Below are 19,325 nucleotides of genomic sequence, written 5' to 3'. Positions count from 1 at the left end.
TTTAATTCCTAAAGTTTATAAAATATAAAATTAATTAAAAATAGAAAAACATTTCCTCTCAGTTATATATTTAGTCCCTAGAGTTTATATATTTAGTCCCTAGAATTTATAAAATATAAAATTAACAAAAAATAGAAAAACTATGAGTATTTTGGTCATTTTACTCGTACTTAATGTTTGATTTTTGACAGGTTAGCCCGGATGACCATTAATGCAAAATATGTAAATAATTAAATTGCGACCATTAATCCATATTTTTACAGTTGGATTAAAACTGCAAATATAACCATACCTAGGGGACTATTCTCGTAAATTACTCTAACATTAATTCTAGAGAATCGGAAGTTTCCTAATTGCATGCAAACCGAACCACCTGGTTTTCTTATTCCTCTCTCTCTCTCTCTCTCTCTCTCTCTCTCTCTCTCTCTCTCTCTGAAAAACAAACCCAAAACTTGTCGATCGATGATCTGCAGAACGCAGATTTGCAGATCGAACAATCAATGGTGTACTCTCATCTCCGTCACACTCTTTGCCGTAGCTTTTGTCGCCGCTGTCTCGTACGCCTCCAACCGCCTCTCTCTCCTCTCTCTTCCTTCCTCACTATCGCCATGGCGATGGCCTTCTTCTTCTTCATCATTCTTCTCTATTCACTCCTTCAATCTCCACCACCTACAACCACCGCTACCACCACCGTTAAACCCCAAAACTGCACTGTACTCGATGTTCCATGTAATCCATCAATCTAACTCTCTAGTAATTAGCCATCTAATTATTATTTTGAATTAAACATGTAAGAATATTGATTATTTTTATCTGTTTGAATAGTGTGATTCTGATGCGTGTAAGAAGCAAAACGGAAAAATGAATAAGGTGGTGAGTAGATTGATTAAGGAGTTGAAAGATGAGACGTTGTTGAGGAGATCGAAGAAGAAGAAGAGAGATGAGAAGTTGGAGAAAGTTGAAGCTGAACTCGCTAGAGCTAGGGTTTTGATCAGAGATGCGGGGATGAATCTCAGCCGTTCATCTTACCCTCTTCATGATCGCGATTATGTCCCCCATGGAAGTATCTACAGAAATCCTTACATGTTTCACAGGTATATTTTTATTTTCATTTCAGTTCAAATTTGTGTTTTGTGTGATATTCGGGTTGTCGGTGGATCGCATATATAACGTTTGAAACCCCTTTTTTCTGCATATGAAAAGACTTTCTTTTAAGACAGGTTTTAATACACTATAAGCAATGCACAAATGAAAAGACTTTTCTTAGCTTGTTACAAAAAAAAAATCAAGAAAGTGAGTTTTTCATTTCTTTTCAATTGTACTACTTTATCATTATTGTGACTCAATTATCTTTTGATACAACCATCAAACAACCTCAAGATAAAACTTAAAAGAACGGTGGAGCTTTTAAAAAAAATTGTATTTAAATCCATATAAATTATTATTGGTATTTAGGTTGGAAAGCTATCTTTTTTCAAGTCGTTTTGTCATTTTGCAACATTAACAAGTTCATTTAAATTTTTTTTGAAATAATAAGTTAATTTTAATTTTTTTTTTAGAAAACACTTATTCAAAACCAGTGTAGTCTAGCGGTATCCAATATTGACCATCTCCTTGAGGTTAAGCGTTCAAATTCGGCTGTGGAAATAAATGGAGTAATTTAATTATGCTTTAGATATAAATTAAATAATTTAGGAATAATATATTAATCGTTTCAACAAAAAAAATAGTTGATATTATATTGTTTGTGTAAAGAGAAACTACAAGGATCGGAATTAAGAAAATAAATATTAAACATGTTAAATAATCCAAATTAATTATTCCTTTTACTAGTTTCCTAAAATGATTACATGTAATAAAAAAAATACAAAATCTCAATATTTCTTTTAACATATGACTCTTCTGGAAATTAAAGTCGTCAAATTGAAGTATTAATTATATGGTTGGGTATTAATCCAATTAATGTTTTGATTAGATAAGATATTATGTTATATCGTGTAGCATGAAAATAATGTTTTTCTACTTCTGAAAGCAGTTAATGAGGCACGATGCATGATTCTCGGCCCTTAAACCTTGCTTTATTTGGTTAAATGCATGTGATGTTGTACAACATAAAAATTAGAATAAGTTGCAAATTTGGTCCCTATGTCTTACCAGAAATCATAAATTCAGTCCAAAATCTGAAATTCTCCCAACATTGTCCTTAATTAACATGGATTTTTTTACGGATATGGCCTCTTACCTTTATAAATGACTTCAAAAGTGGACTGGATTTTTGTTTTATGTAAAGCATAGGGACCATATCACCATTGGCGGACCTATGTAGTGCTCAAAGGGTCCAAAACCACTATTCTGATTCCTGTAGCGTAAAAAATATATTTTTCAATTAGGTGCAACGTCTTCGAAATATAAGTGCCATTATTATTTTTTTGGTGTCACTGTTTTTACATCTCCAACTGGATATCAGTGATGAAGTGCAAATTGAAGGACAAGACAACTTCAAATACTGAACTTATAATTTTGAATAACATTAGGGACCAAATTGGTAATTTATTCTTAAATATATGTGAATATGCCACACGCCTCACAAAAACCTGCGGGTGCTTTGTCGGTTCGTTTTGTGTCTTTCTAAATTTTCTCACTAAAATACAAACTACGAACATAAAAATAATGAACATTATAATAAAAATTAAAAATTATTGATAATCAGCCAAAGAATTATCTTTTTAATCTGTATATCAACCCAAATTTCAGTGCAAGAAGACGTATACATAATTTAATAAGATGACGCAAAATCTAGCAAGCTTTACATGAAGAATATATTGATATTCTTATTATATGAGTATGAGACTATGTATAAAACTGTGTATTACATTGATTAAAAAAAACAAAATATTAAAATAAAAATAATAAGTATGTTTTAAAATAAAATTTTGAAATAAAGAATAAAGAAACATATTAATTGTAATTTATTATAATATTTATTAACTTTGTTACTTTACATATATAAATATAATATTATGTGACTTTTTAATTTTAAAATTTGAAAAAAAAAAGTTATAAATTGATATGTGGATATTATTTATTTAAAAAATATCACAAATGAAAAGTATTAAAACTCATTAGAGATTGATATGTAACAAAAAAACATTTATTTATTAAAAAGAATGATATCAAGGTTTTTAAACATTCGTTATGGCCCGCCATGATTTCAAGTCTTGTAGTTGCTACTGAATTTTGACAAATTGCCGCCTTAAATCGTGTATATATATATATATATATATATATATATATATATATATATATATATATATATATATATATATATATATATATATATTATAGTTTTCTTTGATCTATATAAATGAATAATTAACTTATAATTAAATAATGTTTAGTTTTATTAAAATTTTATTTTTAATAAACCTCTATATTATACATGCACCATTCAGCCCTTCCCTTTCATCTGTGTCATATCGTTGTTGTATTTATTGTATTTTCCTTTTAGACCACTCATTAGGGTGGCCATGTTTCATAATTTATACTTTAGGCATCATATTATTATTTTGAGTAAAATATAGAAAAACATAACTGTTTATATATTAATATTCAAAAAAATATTTATATTTTATTTAAATACAAAAAACTTTTGTATTTTTAGTAACATTTCACATTAACCTAAATATCCGATACTTTAAGAAATTGTCAGTATGTTGTTTTGTGACACGACATTTATCTTTTTTGTTTTTAGATTAACATATAAAAAAAAAAAGATGTAGCCTTTTGTCTAAAATAAAACATAAGAAAATAAAAAATTTACTCAAGTAACTTCTTAAAAAATAAAAGAATATTTAGTAAATCTAAAATGTAAATGAAAATATAAAGTTTTTTTTTTTAATTAGTGGTAGATAAATTGTTGAGTTTTTCTGCATTTTAGTAAGTAAATGAAAATATAAATGTTCTTCTGTATATAAATAAAATATAGTAAAATATTTTTTTTTGTTAAATAAAGTAAGTTATGAAGAAATCCAAAAAATAAAATTAAAAACAAAAACACAATTTTGAAAACGATAAAAATTGATTGTTTGTCTTTTTCTAAATAAAAAGTCAAAATTTACGATTAGGTTTTAGTAAAAAAAACATTCTCACCCTTATCATTTGGCAAAAGAAAAAAAAAACAGAATTTCACAATCCTTTTAAAACTTTTGTAGTGAGATAAAAAAAAAAAAAAAGAATGTAAAATATATTTTGCAAAATATAATTTACAAATTTAATTGATGTTTAATAACAAATACTCTAAAACTGATTACCTTGACCAGCCAAATGTTGATGATTCAAGTGTTGTTGACAACATATATACAATTAATAGTAAAATAGTGAATGTGTATCTAACTTTAATATAATTTCTAATTTATTATACGTATTTCTAGTAAAATAGTGAATGTGTATATCTACCTTTAATATAATTTCTAATTTATTATACATATTTCTTTTTCAAAACGAACACTGCGTATCATATCATAAATATCTTAATTTGGAATTACTTATAGTTTAAAAGTTTATATCTATCGTTTTTTTTTTTTTTTTTGAAAGAGAAGTTTATATCTATCGTTATTATCACTATATTTTAAAAAAGCACTTTGCCATTTTTTTTTACATAATATTGTTATACTAAAAGTACGTTGTTATTTGCTTTACGTGCAGGAGTTACTTGCTAATGGAAAAGTTGTTCAAAATATATATCTATAAAGAAGGGGAGCGACCATTATTCCATACAGGCCCCACCACAAACATTTACTCCATGGAAGGACTCTTTTTAAACTCTATAGAGAACGACCCGAATTTTAAGGTATCTAACCCGGATAAAGCCCATGTCTACTTCCTCCCATTTAGTGTTGTCATGATTCTCGATACCCTTTTTGATCCTATCATTCGTGACAAAGCTGTCCTAGAACGTGTTATTGGCGACTATGTGCACATAGTTTCTTCAAGATACCCTTACTGGAATAGAAGCCTTGGATCCGATCATTTCATGCTTTCTTGCCATGATTGGGTAGGTAATTACTTGAAAGGTAAAATGTATTTTTACAATATGGTTTCATATATTACTTTATTATATAAGAAATATGTGATCACGTTTCATTTTAGGACCAAAATATTTTAACTTGTTACGTCAAAGGATTATCCAACATATACGACAACCCTTTTAGGAGATATAAAATAATGTACACAACTATCAGCTTGGTGGCTGACATAAAATTAACGGTGGTAAATCGGGTCATCATGTCGTGTTTTTGTCTGACACAACACGATACGATAAGGTTTTAAGTAGCACTACACGACACTACACGATGTCGTGTTTTATTTTAACTAACAAGAAAACAAACCAATTAAAAAACGATAAACACGACAAAGATAATTAAAATTAAATTAGTTTATTTAATTAATACTTAATCATATATTACACGAAAAACGCGACATACAAATTCTAAAGCGTGTCAATTTCGTGTTGAATTTTGAACACGAACATGACACGATACGACATCGTGTTTTTTACACACGACATGAACACGAATTCGAATTTCAGTTTCGTATCAGTTTCATTTCCTGTCGTGTATTTTTGTCGTGTCGTGTCATCAATTGTCACCATTCCACAAAATTCTAGTGACCATAAGGAGACCGATTCATGTTGGAAATTAAAATTCTTAGACTTTGGCTACTATGATCCAAACCCTTACAATTTATGCAAGTATGGAACGAGTTGTCTATCTTGTATTGGCATTTGTAAAGATTCATACGTTTGAAACGTGGTCACATAATTGGTGTAATTTGTATAAACGTTATAAAGAATATAACCCATTGTTGTACAAGTTGATACAAAATTTAATATCATTGCATTAATTGGAGAAAAAAAACGAAAAATTGTTGGATAAATTTAATACAAAATTTAGCCCGATCCACATGATTTGCAGGGGATTTTGAGATTCTTGTAGGTCAATAAAGTTGGCTTTGGATGGTGTTTAGCCTCATCACTTTTTTTTTTTTTTTTTTTTTTTTTGCATAGATAGACATTTAACTATTACTTATATCATAATGAGTTATTATGATTCTTGTAATGTTTGCAGGGTCCTAGAGCAACATGGTATGTCCATTCACTATATTTCACTTCCATACGACTACTATGCAACGCAAACACCTCAGAGTATTTCAATCCGAGAAAAGACGCATCTATTCCCGAAATCAATCTTCTCAGAACCGAAACCACTACAATCACCGGAGGTCTACCATCATCTAATCGTACAAACCTAGCGTTCTTTGCAGGCGGTGAATTTCATGGAAAGATTAGACCACTACTTTTCCAACATTGGAAAGATAAAGATGAAGACATACAAGTATATGAAAAAGTTCCTAATAATGTCTCATATCTTGACACAATGAAAAGAACTCGGTTTTGCATATGCCCTAGTGGATTTGAAGTGGCTAGTCCACGAATAGTTGAAGCGATTTATGCAGAATGTGTGCCTGTGTTGATTTCTCAAAACTATGTTCTTCCATTTAGCGATGTTCTTAATTGGGATGCATTTTCGGTTCAAGTGTCGGTGAGTGATATACCGAATTTGAAGAGGATTTTGTTGGGAATATCAGAGGATAAGTATAAGAAGTTGCAAGAGAATGTTAAGAAGGTACAACGACATTTTTTGGTTAATAATCCAGCTAAAAGATATGATGTTTATCATATGATTTTGCACTCGTTATGGTTGCGACGCTTAAATTTACAGATTTATAGTTGATAAATTAATGTTCATTAGCTCTTACAGGTAGATTGTTACAACTAGTATAATTTTGTTACAATTAGTATAATTTTATTGCACCTATACAAGTAAAATATATGTCAAATGTTTAAGAAAAACTATTGATTAAAATCCCTAAGTTAATTTTTGGTGATTGATAATGGATTCACCTATTTGTGATCATCAAGTGGTTGATTTTGATTATTAGGTTCAATGTCACGAATTATTGTTGAGGATGGAAACCTCATAATACTTTAGGTGGATCTAATTATAGATAAAACTCCAAAATTTTCAGTTTATTTTTATGAAATAATAATAATAATAATAATAATAATAATTAAAAGAATTGTTAGATAGTTTTTTAGTTAAACTTTGAGAATGTAATAGACAAAATTGCAAAAATGGTCCCTGTGGTATGTATTTTTTTGGGGTTTCAGTCCAAACCTCGACTTTTTTGGTTTTGTGGTCCTTTTGAGCTAGTTTCATTGTGTTTTTGGTCCCTCTGAATAGTGAAATGACTGTAATGCCCTTGAGTTATATATTTTTCATTTATTTTTCATTTCTTTAATCTAAATACTTATTTATTTATTTAACTAATTAAAAAAAATAAAAGTCTCTCTCTCTCTCTCTCTCTCTCTCTCTCTCTCTCTCTCTCTCTCTCTCTCTCTCTCGCGTATACGCAATAAACAATCCTCTTCTTCATCTTCTCCAATCATCCCTCCCAAAAACTCAAAATTTTACTGCAAGAATCAATTATGTGTATGTAACTACATTGGGTTTGATTCCTTGGTCAAGCATTTCAGTGAACACATGGTGTGCACTACAACAAACCTAACACATGAACACAAACATTTACAATATTAAACCAAAATCTTTAAAGCTCAACTACAAACAAGAAAAAACCCCACCAGATCTTTAAGAGCAACACTTCTTCCCGTCTTTTCTCCGGTATTTATCCGATTCCAGATTAAGAGGGTTTGTAAAATTACAAGAATTTTGTCGGAGAATTGCCTTTAAATTTTGTTAGAACAATATTCCTCTTCATCTTCTTCCTCAGAAAACTCTTCTATACCTCTTGACCTTTAAAGCTTTCAGAACTATCTCTACATGCATCTCCCTCAACAAAAAAACGATCTACTACTACATAGTGTGCTCAGATCACTCATCAGAAAAAACTTCTTGAGATCGAATCAAAGGGTGCTCAAGCCCAAATCAAATCATCCACTGGAAATCATTTTTAGATGGGTGACGTGCTAAACGAAATGGGTCAAAAAAGACGTCAGCGGAATTTAAACCCAAACTTAATTACCTACCAGACATGGAGCCTTTGGTGCCGGGTTTTCGACAGCGACTTTAGATCTAGATGTAGGCCCTCCTGCCTTGTTCTCACTGTCAAGTGTGTTCAGCGCTGAAATGGCGATAGCGGGGGAGGACGGCTGGTTTTCCGGCGTGTCTTCTCTCAGTTGGTCTAGCTTCATCGGTGGCGGTGTGAGCTGTAGCAACGAAGAGGTGAGTGTTGGGGGTGATGGAGGATCAAGTGGGGTGAAGAGGTTTGGCAGCCTCTTGGCTTGTCGATTAGAGAGAGAGAGAGAGAGAGAGAGAGAGAGAAAGATCCTTATATTTTAATTTAATAAAACATTAAATTAAATAGAAAAAAGATTTAAAAAAATATCAGAAGGGCATATTAGTCATTTCAATTTAGGAAGGGACCAAAACCACAACCAAAGTACCTCAAAAGGACCATCAATCCAAAAAAGTCATGGTTTGGACTAAAACCCCAAAAAATCGCATACCACGGGGACCATATTTGCAGTTTTGTCAATGTAATACTAAGGAAAGATAGATTTATGTCTTTGTGGAATGGAATGGTAGAAATAAATGACATTTTTCTCTCTTTTGGGGAAGATAGTTTTTCTTAAGACAAAATTACAAGAATGGTCCCTATGGTACGTTAAAACTAGCACTTTTGGTCTAAAATGAGTTTGGCTTTCAAGGATGATCCAATAGTTTCGTTTTGTTGCGAGTTTGGTCCAATTTCCTATGAACTTTTTTATAATGACAAATTTGCCCTTATATTTTTTATTTTTCCATTGTTATTTTATTATCAGTAATTAAAAATAAAACAAAAAGAAAATAATCTCTCTCTCTCTCTCTTGCTCTCTCTCTCTCCACCGTATTCCCCCCATTTTTTTTCTTTTTACCCAAGAACAATTCATCTTCTTCATCCCTCCCCTGCCTATCTGATATATCTTCTTCGACAAGTTCAAAGAAATCAGTTCAATACAATTTCAAAATCAAACATGTTGCAACCTCTCAGTGACCTATGTGAGAATACAATCGTTGGAAAACACATCTTTTCTCTTGCCTGACCCACCCGCTTGACCCTTAACATTACCTAGTATATCTGGCCATCATCCATCGTACCTCGCCCATCACCTAAACCTAGTAACATCTCCGACGAATACCAATAACACCATCGCCTCCTAGGTCAAACCACTATACCCGGCTTTTCTCTCATTGTCGTTTAGAGCGACAATGCCATTGTTATCATTGTTCTTCTACAAGAGTCATCTTCTACGCCTAAAATTGATACACACACCAATTCAGAGAAGAACAAGAGGGAGGGACATGATTGGCATTTGATTCAATAATTGGAAAGGACGCAAAAATTTCTAGATTGTAAATTGTAATCCCTTTCATTTGTAAATCGTAATCACTTTAACCTGTACTGATTTAGGGTATACGATGTCTGCGATTCAGGGAAAGGGATAAAAGGGGTGCAGTTTACCTTCATCTTTATGTTTATTGAGTTGTTTGTGTTCTTGTGGGTTTGAGTTGGGCAATTCATAGATGAAATTGATTCCGATGGTGGTGATGGCAGTTCATCAGAAATCGATTTCTTAGTTCGTGAATATGATGTTCTTGTTCTTGAGCTCAGGAAAAACCGAGTGTTCTTGAGATTCATATGCATATATGAGTGTGTATGTGTTTAGTCTATTCGACTTCATACAATGAATTGAACAAAATTGATAAAAGTTAGGGTTCTTCATTTTACAAATCCACTACCAGATCTGTATTAATTTTGTTTGTAGAGAGAGAAAGAGACAGAGAGAGAAAGAGAAAGAGAAAGAGAAAGAGAAAGAAAGAGAGAAAGAAAGAGAGAGAGAGAGAGAGAGAGAGAGAGAGAGAGAGAGAAAGAAGGGGAGGGAGAGAGCGTATTTTATTTTTGTTTTATTTTTAATTGTTTTTTAATTACTGATAATAAAATAAAAATGGAAAATTAAAATATAAGGGCAAATTCGTCATTATAAAAAAGTTCATAGGAAATTGGACCAAACTCGCAACAAAACGAAACTATTGGACCATCCTTGCAAGTCAAATCCATTTTGGACCAAAGGTACTAGTTTTGACATACCATAGGGACCATTCTTGCAATTTCGTCTTTTCTTAATAAACAATTGTTTTAATTAATAAATGATATTTTTCTCTCTTTTGGGAAAGATTGTTTAAAAATACTTTTGATCTTTTTGTTTTGGAAAAGATAAATTTTCTTAATAAACAATTGTTTTAATTAATAAATGACATTTTTCTCTTTCCTGGAAAAGAATGTTTAAAGATACTTTTGATCTTTTTGTCTGATAAAGCAAGTGACACGTCTCTTTATTGGTTACTTTATTAATAAATAAATATAATAGACTTTCCAAGATTTAGGAGATCTTCTCTAGATGGGAATAATTTACGTTTTATTATAATATTTCTCTTCTTAGGTTATATATTTGTGTGGTTTTCAGTTATGTTCTTGTTATCCAAATGTAACCGTCTGTTTCTTTTATAAAAGACTAAAGCTTTTAAGCTTGCAAAAACATTTGCCTCATTTATTTTCTCTTATGTATAATTACATCATGGTAGCAACGACAATTCACCTTTAATATTGTATGCAATTAGATCAATTAATTTCCAACAAGTGGTATTAGACCGTGGTTATTGTATTCCGAAGTATATGCCAAGGTTACTGATGATAGATATAGGTGATGGTGTTCAAAAATTCGAGAAGAATGGTAGTTATATGATATATTATCTGATGCTTACTAAGTTAAATTACTCGGTGTGGGTTATAAAGATGTGAGGGTGTTTGCAAGCACAAAGAGTGTGAGATGCAATTCAACATAATGATGTAAAAGAACGGAAAGATCGAAGGGATCTAGCGGCTATCTATCAAGTGATTTAGAGGATGTGGAACTTATGTTAGTTGAGAATGACGTAGCCAAAGAAGCATGTGAAACGCTTAAATGGATGTACATTGGTAGTGTCGATCAAGTTAAAGAGGCTAAAGTACAAATATTGATAAGTGTGTGAAGGGTGTGTTCTTAGAAAACAAACCCGAATCAGATTCCTAGAACAAGCGCTTTTTCGAGCTAAAAAACCTCTTCAACTTGTTCATGCGAACTTTTGTGGTCCAATTACACCAACCTCTATTACATGAATCAAATACTTTCTTCTTTTTGTAGACGATTATAGTTTGTGTATGCAGTTTTATAGTTAATTTGGGGAGTTTGAAGTCTTGGGTGCTTTCAAATGATTCAAATTGATGGTTGAAAAAAGTTCGGGTTATGAGTTGAATAAACTACACACGGGCCAAGGGGGAGAGTTTATGTCAAAATAATTTTCATCATTTTGTCAAGAAAATAGAGTAAAAAGGCATCTTACAACTCGACACTTACCTCAACAAAATGGAGTTGTTGTAATGTCTGCATTTTTCGTTAAAGCCTCTCGTAGAAGAATCATTATTTACATAAATAAATAAATATAAATATGATTATAAATAAATAAATAAAGGATTCTTTGTACGTGTTATCTGTTTAGATAAGTGTTATTTGTGTGTATACATTATATTCTTGTTATATAGATAAATATTATGGTGATATAATATTTGTAGATAATATTGTTATAAACTTAACAAAGAGCGATAAATAAAATTAATAAATAAAGTATTATTGTAACACCGTAAATTTCAAAATAAAATTTTCAAATTTTATAAAAACATAATTCACTTAATATTCATAAAACAACCATGTTTGAAATTCAATCCAAGTAATACAAAAATCCCAAGATCTCATAATCATAAAATCTCATGCGTGTGTACTGATCAAGCCGGCGCCTTCCCACGATCGTCACTAGTACCTGAAACAAATAACACCAAACACTGTAAGCACAAAGATTAGTGAGTTCCCCAAAATACCACATATAACACATATTAGCCACTCGAGGCTATAACTCTGTGGGTTCGTGCACCCAAACTCTGTGAACCCTCAGGTTCTAACTCTGTAAACATGCACAACATAAATCACAAAGAATAATGCAGCGCAACACATAACACAAATATAGCATACAAGCACTGTATCACATAACTCTAGTTACCTACTCAAGGTAAAGTATAGTGAGAAGACTCACCTCGTGTATCTCGATAGCTCGCAAATCCCTGAACCCACGCGTACTCGATCCCCCGAGCTATAATCCTCCTATAATACAATACATCTTTAACATTTTCACAACTAAGGTTGACTAACCCCACTAAGTCAACACAGGTCAACTCTAGTCAACGGTCAACGGTCAACTTTGACCGGACTCAGTGAGTACATTAGAGCGACTCAGCGAGTCTACACGTGTTATGTAACTCCCTCAGACTCTTTCTTGGCACGTCAAGTACTCCGCTAACTCGACAAGTTCCACCTGGCATGAATCGCGGGGCCACCGCGACTCAACTCGCCGAGTCTCAAAACAACTCGGCGAGTTCCAGTTTGACTTAGTCCACCTGTCAACCCTCTCTGACTCTCCCTGACTCACTAAGTTAGCCCCTTAACTCGGCAAGACCACTCGCTGAGTGGTTATGGACAATCTTCATGCTACTCGCCGAGTTTGTTCTTCGGACTCGGCGAGTCTATGCCATGCATGAACTCAAACTCACTCCTGAGGTCAGATCCGTTCCAATAACTCCTAAATCCAGTCCTTCCAAGCACATTCATCACGTAAAGTCACAATCTTGGTTCTCATGCAAAGGTCCAAAGGCCTTATTTGATGATATGATCTCTAGAATGCTATTCTAAGCTCATGGCCTCCATTAGCACTCATAAAGCTTGAGGGAAAAGGGTCTCTGGACCTCTTTGGGTCCAGATCTGAAGTACTAACACAAGAAGAGGCCAATTACTCCATGGATCTCTTCCACAAAGAAACCCTAACTCTAAGATTCACAACAAGGACTGAGAAAGGAACGAATGGATACCTCAAATGAAGTCCCTGAGCTCAGAAATCACTGGATTAGCACCTTCTTTGGTATCCTCTTGCCTTGATCCTCTTCTATATGCAAAAATACCCACAAATAATCAAGGATCTTCCTTTTCTCTCTCACAAAGTGCTCACAGGCTCTTTAGGGTTCTCTCTGGGGTTGGTGGCCGCAAATGACGGCCATAAACCTCCTTAAATAGGTCTCATACCCCGGAAATTAGGGTTTCATTAAACAGCGTGGACTCGCCGAGTCCACTACTTGGACTCGCCGAGTCCAGACGTGAACCCACGTCCAAATCGCGATCCTACTCGGCGAGTTTGAGCTCCAACTCGCCGAGTCCACTCACAATTCTCCAAAAATACAAATAATAATAAATTCCTGGAAATCTGGGCTATTAGAATTCTCCCCCACTAGAACTAGACTTCGCCCTCGAAGTCTCTCTCTGAAAATAACTCCGAATGCTGCTCGCGCATCTCACGCTCCAGTTCCCAAGTCATCTCGGACCCCTTCTGATGCTGCCACTGAACCAAAACCAAAGGTACCTCCTTGTTCCTCAGAACTTTGATTTTCTGATCTCTGATTGCCACTGGTCTCTCAGCATAATTTAGGCTCGCATCCACTTGAATATCCTCTAATGGAACCAATGCCGACTCATCGGCTATACACTTCCGCAATTGCGACACATGGAAAGTGTCATGAATCTGTCCCAACTCTGCTGGCAATTCCAATCGATAGGCTACCCTGCCTATCCTCTCGATCACCCGAAATGGACCAATATATTGGGGCCCCAACTTGCCCCTCTTCCTAAATCGAATCACTCATTTACAAGGAGAGACCTTCAGAAGCACAAAGTCGCCGACCTGAAACTCAAGCTCGGACCGGCATCTATCCGCATAACTCTTCTGTCGACTCTGAGCGGTCAATAACCTCTGTCTGACCTGCTGGATCTGCTCTTTCGTCTGAAGCACTATCTCAGTACTGCCCATAACACGCTGTCCAACCTCTCCCCAGCAAATGGGGGTCCGACACCTCCTCCCATACAACAACTCAAAGGGTGGCATACCTATGCTCGAATGATGGCTGTTGTTGTAAGAAAACTCTGCCAAGGGCAAGTACATATCCTAACTCCCTGCGAAATCCAACACACATGCCCGGAGCATGTCCTCGAACGTCTGAATCGTCCGCTCACTCTGTCCGTCTGTCTGGGGGTGATATGCGGTACTAAAATGCAGCCTAATACCCAGCTCCTCATGAAACTTCTTCCAGAATCTGGAAGTGAAACGTACATCCCAGTATGAGACAATTGAGATCGGCACCCCATGCCGAGATCCCACTTCCCTCACGTACATCTCTGCTAACTTCTCTGCGGAAGAACTCTCAATGATAGCAAGGAAGTGAGCGCTCTTCGTCAACCTGTCCATAATCACCCAAATTGCATCAACTCCCCTAGCAGTCCTTGGCAATTTGGTGATAAAATCCATGGTGATCTACTCCCACTTCCATTCAGGAACTTCCAACGGCTGCAACTTACCATGCGGTCTCTAGTGTTTGGCTTTAACCCTACGACAGGTTAATCACCTCTCAACAAACCACGCAACATCCCTCTTCATACAGGGCCACCAATACTCCCTCCTCAAATCCAAATACATCTAAGTGGCCCCAGGATGGATCGAGAATTTCGACCGATGATGCCTCTTCCATCAAAATGGTATGCGTTCCTCCCACAAACGGTACCCAAATACGCCCCTGAAATGTCATAAGCCCTCGACCATTGGTAACAAACTCCGATACCAACTCAACAACTCGCTCTCTCTTCTGGTTCTCCGACCTCACTACCTCAACTTGTGCTCCCCGAATGGTGCCCAACATCGGGGCCATCACGGTCAATCGCAAACATACATCTCGCAACGGGGCGCTCTCCGCCCTGCGACTCATGGCGTCGGCTACCACATTAGCCTTGCCCGGATGGTACAGGATCTCACAATCATAATCCTTAACCACATCCAACCACCTTCTCTGCCGTATATTTAGGTTGGGCTGATCCATCAAATACTTCAAACTTTTATGGCCCGTGTATATCGTACCGAACCCCATACAAATAGTGACGCCAAATATTGAGGGCGAACACCACTGCCCCCAACTCTAAGTCATGGGTGGGATACCTCGTCTCATGTGGCTTCAGCTGCCTCAATGCGTATGCTATCACATGCCCTCTCTGCATCAGCACCGCTCCCTTCCCCAAGATCGATGCATACCACAAAGTCCTCCATTCCCTCCGGGAGGACTAACACCGGGGCCTCGCATAACCTTTGGTGAAGCGTTTCAAAGGAGGCCTAGTGCTCGGGGCTCCATGAAAAAGCGACACCCTTCCGGGTCAATCTGGTGAGTGGCACAACAATCTTAGAGAAATCCTTGATAAATCTCCGATAATAACCGGCCAACCCTAGAAAACTCCTGATCTCGGAGGGTGACCTCGGCACCTCCCATCTCATCACTGCCTCAACTTTGGCGGGGTCGACCAATATCCCTTTCTAGTTAACTAGATGTCCCAGGAACTGAACCTCTCACAACCAGAAATCACACTTGGAGAACTTGGCATAAAGCCTCTCCGATCTCAAAACCCCGAGGATCTCCCTCAAATGTTCCTCGTGCTGCTCTCTAGACCTCGAATATACCAAGATATCATCGATGAATACAATCACTGACCGATCCAGCATTGGCCTGCACACTCGGTTCATGAGATCCATGAACACTGCCGGGGCATTGGCGAGCCCAAAAGGCATAACCACAAACTCGTAGTGCCCATAACGCGTCCTGAATGTTGTCTTCTGGATGTCCTCATCTCGCACCCTCACCTGATGATATCCAGACCTCAAATCGATCTTGGAGAACCAAGATGCTCCCTGTAACTGATCGAACAAATCGTCGATCCTCGGCAACAGGTAACAGTTCTTGACCGTCAGCTTGTTCAACTCCCGGTAATTAATGCACATCCGATGAGAACCATCCTTCTTCTTAACAAAAAGGATAGGCGCTCCCCACGGTGAGTAGCTCGGCCGAATAAACCCCTTTCCCAACAGCTCCTAAAGTTGTGAGGACAACTCCTGCATCTCTGAAGGTGCAAGGCGATAAGGCACCTTTGCAATAGGCGTGGCTCCCGGATCCAAATCGATATTGAACTCCAGTTGCCTCACGGGAGGCACACCCGACAACTCCTCTGGAAAGACATCTGGGAACTCACGCACTATCGGAACCTCCTCCACTGACCTCGGTCTCTTGGAATCAACCCGCGTATCCATCACGTACGCCACAAAACCCTTATAGCCCTGTTGTAGACACTGCCTCACCCTAGCGGCCGAACAAAACGCTGATCCAGAACGGGTACCCTCACCGTATACCGTAAGAACTCCCCCACTAGGGTCTCGTATGGTCACCAGCTGTCGCTCGCAGTCGATAACCGCACCGAATCTGCTCAACCAATCCATGCCCACAATGACACATACATCACCCATCGCAATAGGAACCAAATCAATCGGGAACTCAACACTGTAAATCTCGAGTACGCACCCACGGATTACCTCCGTAGCATATATCACCCTCTCGTCAGCTATGGAAACTCTCAGAGACCAACTCAGCGCCTCGCAACTAACACTGATGTGCTGACTAAAAGCCAAAGATACAAAAGACCGACTCGCGCCCGAGTCAAATAATACCAAGGCAGGTACAGAATTCACAAGAAAAGTACCTACGTATAATATTATATAAGCATAATATCTCAACATTAAAATAAATACACGAAAGAATACATACCAGCCACGACATCGGGCGCTGCGCGGACCTCCTCCGCGGTTAACTGGAAGGCTCTCCCTCGTGCCCTCGGTGCCTCGGCCTTCACTGGCCGACTCTCGGTAGCTCTGATGGCGGCAGGGGTAGATCCCTGAGGTGCTCCCTAAGCTGATCCCCATAACTGCAGACATTCCGCCTTCCGGTGTCCGGTCTGGTTGCAGTGAAAACATACTACAAACCCCTTGGGGCAGTCCTTGGCCATATGCCCCTCCTTGCCACATTTGTAGCAAGATCCATCTCTACATACTCCATCATGACCCTTGCCGCTCTTTCCACAAGTACGGCCCTTCTGGCTCACTGATTTGGGATCAGCGGGCTTGGCCCGCTTGGCTGCCGGCTGGAATTGTGCCGGTCACCGATCCCTCCCCTGAGACTCAGCCTCCTCTCTAGCTTGAGTCTCCAGCTCGATCTCCCTCTTCCGAGCATTTGCCTGAAGCTCAGAAAATGTCCGGTATGAGGAGTTCTCCACGAACTCCCGAATGTCTCGCCTCAAGATACTAAAATACCGGCTCATACGTGCCTGCTCAGTGGACACGTGCTCAGGGCAGAACATCTCCCTCTCGTGGAACATCCTAGTAATCACCGCAACAGACTCAGTGCCCTGCTTGAGGGTCAGAAACTCCTGGGCCAAACGCTCCCTCTCCACCTGGGGAACGTACTCATCTCGGAACATGGCAGTGAACCTCTCCTAAGTCATCGTCGCAAGCTCAGCAGGCGTAAAGTGCGCCGTCACAAACTTCCACCAGTCCTTCGCTCCCAAGCGAAGCTAGTTCAGCGCGAACCGTACTCTGAAATGCTCAGGAGATGAGCAAGTGAAGAAACACCCCTCTATGTCAGAAATCCATCTCATAGCCGCCACCGGGTCCTGGGTCCCACCAAACTCTGGTGGTTTCGTGTTGCTGAACTCCCGGAACAGCAACGCATCACCACCCTGCGGCCTCGCAGCAGCAACAACTGCGGTGGCCGCTGCAACAGCAGCCTCAGAAAGAGCAGCATAACGCTCGTCGAAAGTCTCAATCAGCGTGGTCTTAATAGACCCGAACATCTCTGGTATCTCTGCCCTAATGGCCGCAGCCACCTCCTCGTGGATGATCTGACGGATCTCCTCATCACTAGCCCCAATGCCCTCTGGCATATGACGTGTCCTCACCATGATCAACCTCTGAAATACAACATACGATAAATTAGAACCCATTCGAGCATACTCACACTCGACAACTCATCCCTCCTTGATCCTTGGCATTCCGAAGATTCTTACTTGGACCGTACACCGCCCCGGTGCTTTCAGTAGTACGGGCCCAATACTACTGTCCACACCATTTCAGTATACACCCCAAATCCTCCTCTTCGAATCCCAATTTCCAAGTACTCTATCACTTTGTAACAGATCTCTCATAAGCTCCTCGCTGCTACCTATTCACTCTCAAGCAACTCATAGCAGCTCACCTCTCCCTAAGCTAAGGCATCAGAAATCAGGGCACTCTAGTCCTAATAGGAATACCCATCCTACTCTAGCAAGAGAATACATCATATCAAATTCATAAACATATAATATAAGAGTATTTTGGGAAATCACCGTTCGGGCGCTGACTGATCATACACATGTTTCTTCTCTGAATTTCTCTAAAAAAAATCTTTTACTTTTAGAAAAATTTGGTTCTCTTTTGAAAATATTTTCCAAATCCTCAGTTTGAGTTCAAATACTCCCGAAGGTGTACCCGAATCCCTCAAACCAAGGCTCTGATACCAACTTGTAACATTGTAAATTTCAAAACAAAATTTTGAAATTTTATAAAAACATAATTCACTTAATATTCATAAAACAACCATGTTTGAAATTCAATCCAAGCAATACAAAAATCCCAAGATCTCATAATCATAAAATCCCATGCGTTTGTACTGATTAAGTCGGCGCTTTCCCACGGTCGTCACTAGTACCTGAAACAAATAACACCAAACACTGTAAGCACAAAGCTTAGTGAGTTCCCCAAAATACCACATATAACACATATTAGCCACTCGAGGCTATAACTCTGTGGGTCCGTGCACCCAAACTCTGTGAACCCTTAGGTTCTAACTCTGTAAACATGCACAACATAAATCACAAAGAATAATGCAGCACAACACATAACACAAATATAGCATGCAAGCACTGTATCACATAACTCTAGTTACCTACTCAAGGTAAAGTATAGTGAGAAGACTCACCTCGTGTATCTCGATAGCTCGCAAATCCCTGAACCCACTCGTACTCGATCCCCCGAGCTATAATCCTCATATAATACAATACATCATTAACATTTTCACAACTAAGGTGGACTAACCCCACTAAGTCAACACAGGTCAACTCTGGTCAACGGTCAACGGTCAACTTTGACTGGACTCAGCGAGTACATTAGAGCGAC

The 19,325-nt window shown here is 37.5% G+C and overlaps 1 protein-coding gene across 1 annotated transcript; it reads left to right on the top strand.

Moving 5' to 3' along the window:
• Positions 1–361: 361 nt before the first annotated feature.
• LOC145017914 (glycosyltransferase) lies at positions 362–6,815 on the top strand. The gene is made up of 4 exons (XM_078975864.1): positions 362–729; positions 826–1,094; positions 4,705–5,053; positions 6,126–6,815. The coding sequence occupies exons 1-4, from the start codon at positions 463–465 to the stop codon at positions 6,789–6,791; spliced, it is 1,551 nt and encodes a 516-aa protein (XP_078831990.1). The 5' UTR covers positions 362–462; the 3' UTR covers positions 6,792–6,815.
• Positions 6,816–19,325: the final 12,510 nt, after the last annotated feature.

The sequence above is a fragment of the Lactuca saligna genome, chromosome 9 (genome assembly GCF_052625555.1).
Source record: "Lactuca saligna cultivar CGN05327 chromosome 9, ASM5262555v1, whole genome shotgun sequence".
Lineage (NCBI taxonomy): Eukaryota > Viridiplantae > Streptophyta > Magnoliopsida > Asterales > Asteraceae > Lactuca > Lactuca saligna.
This window is presented reverse-complemented; position numbering and strand designations above follow the sequence as displayed.

Bases quoted from the DNA above. Each gene is read 5' to 3' on its own strand.
- LOC145017914 (XM_078975864.1), top strand. From the start codon at position 463: ATGATCTGCAGAACGCAGATTTGCAGATCGAACAATCAATGGTGTACT. The intron at 730-825 runs GTAATCCATCAA...CTGTTTGAATAG, and splicing joins CACTGTACTCGATGTTCCAT to TGTGATTCTGATGCGTGTAA. The intron at 1,095-4,704 runs GTATATTTTTAT...CTTTACGTGCAG, and splicing joins AATCCTTACATGTTTCACAG to GAGTTACTTGCTAATGGAAA.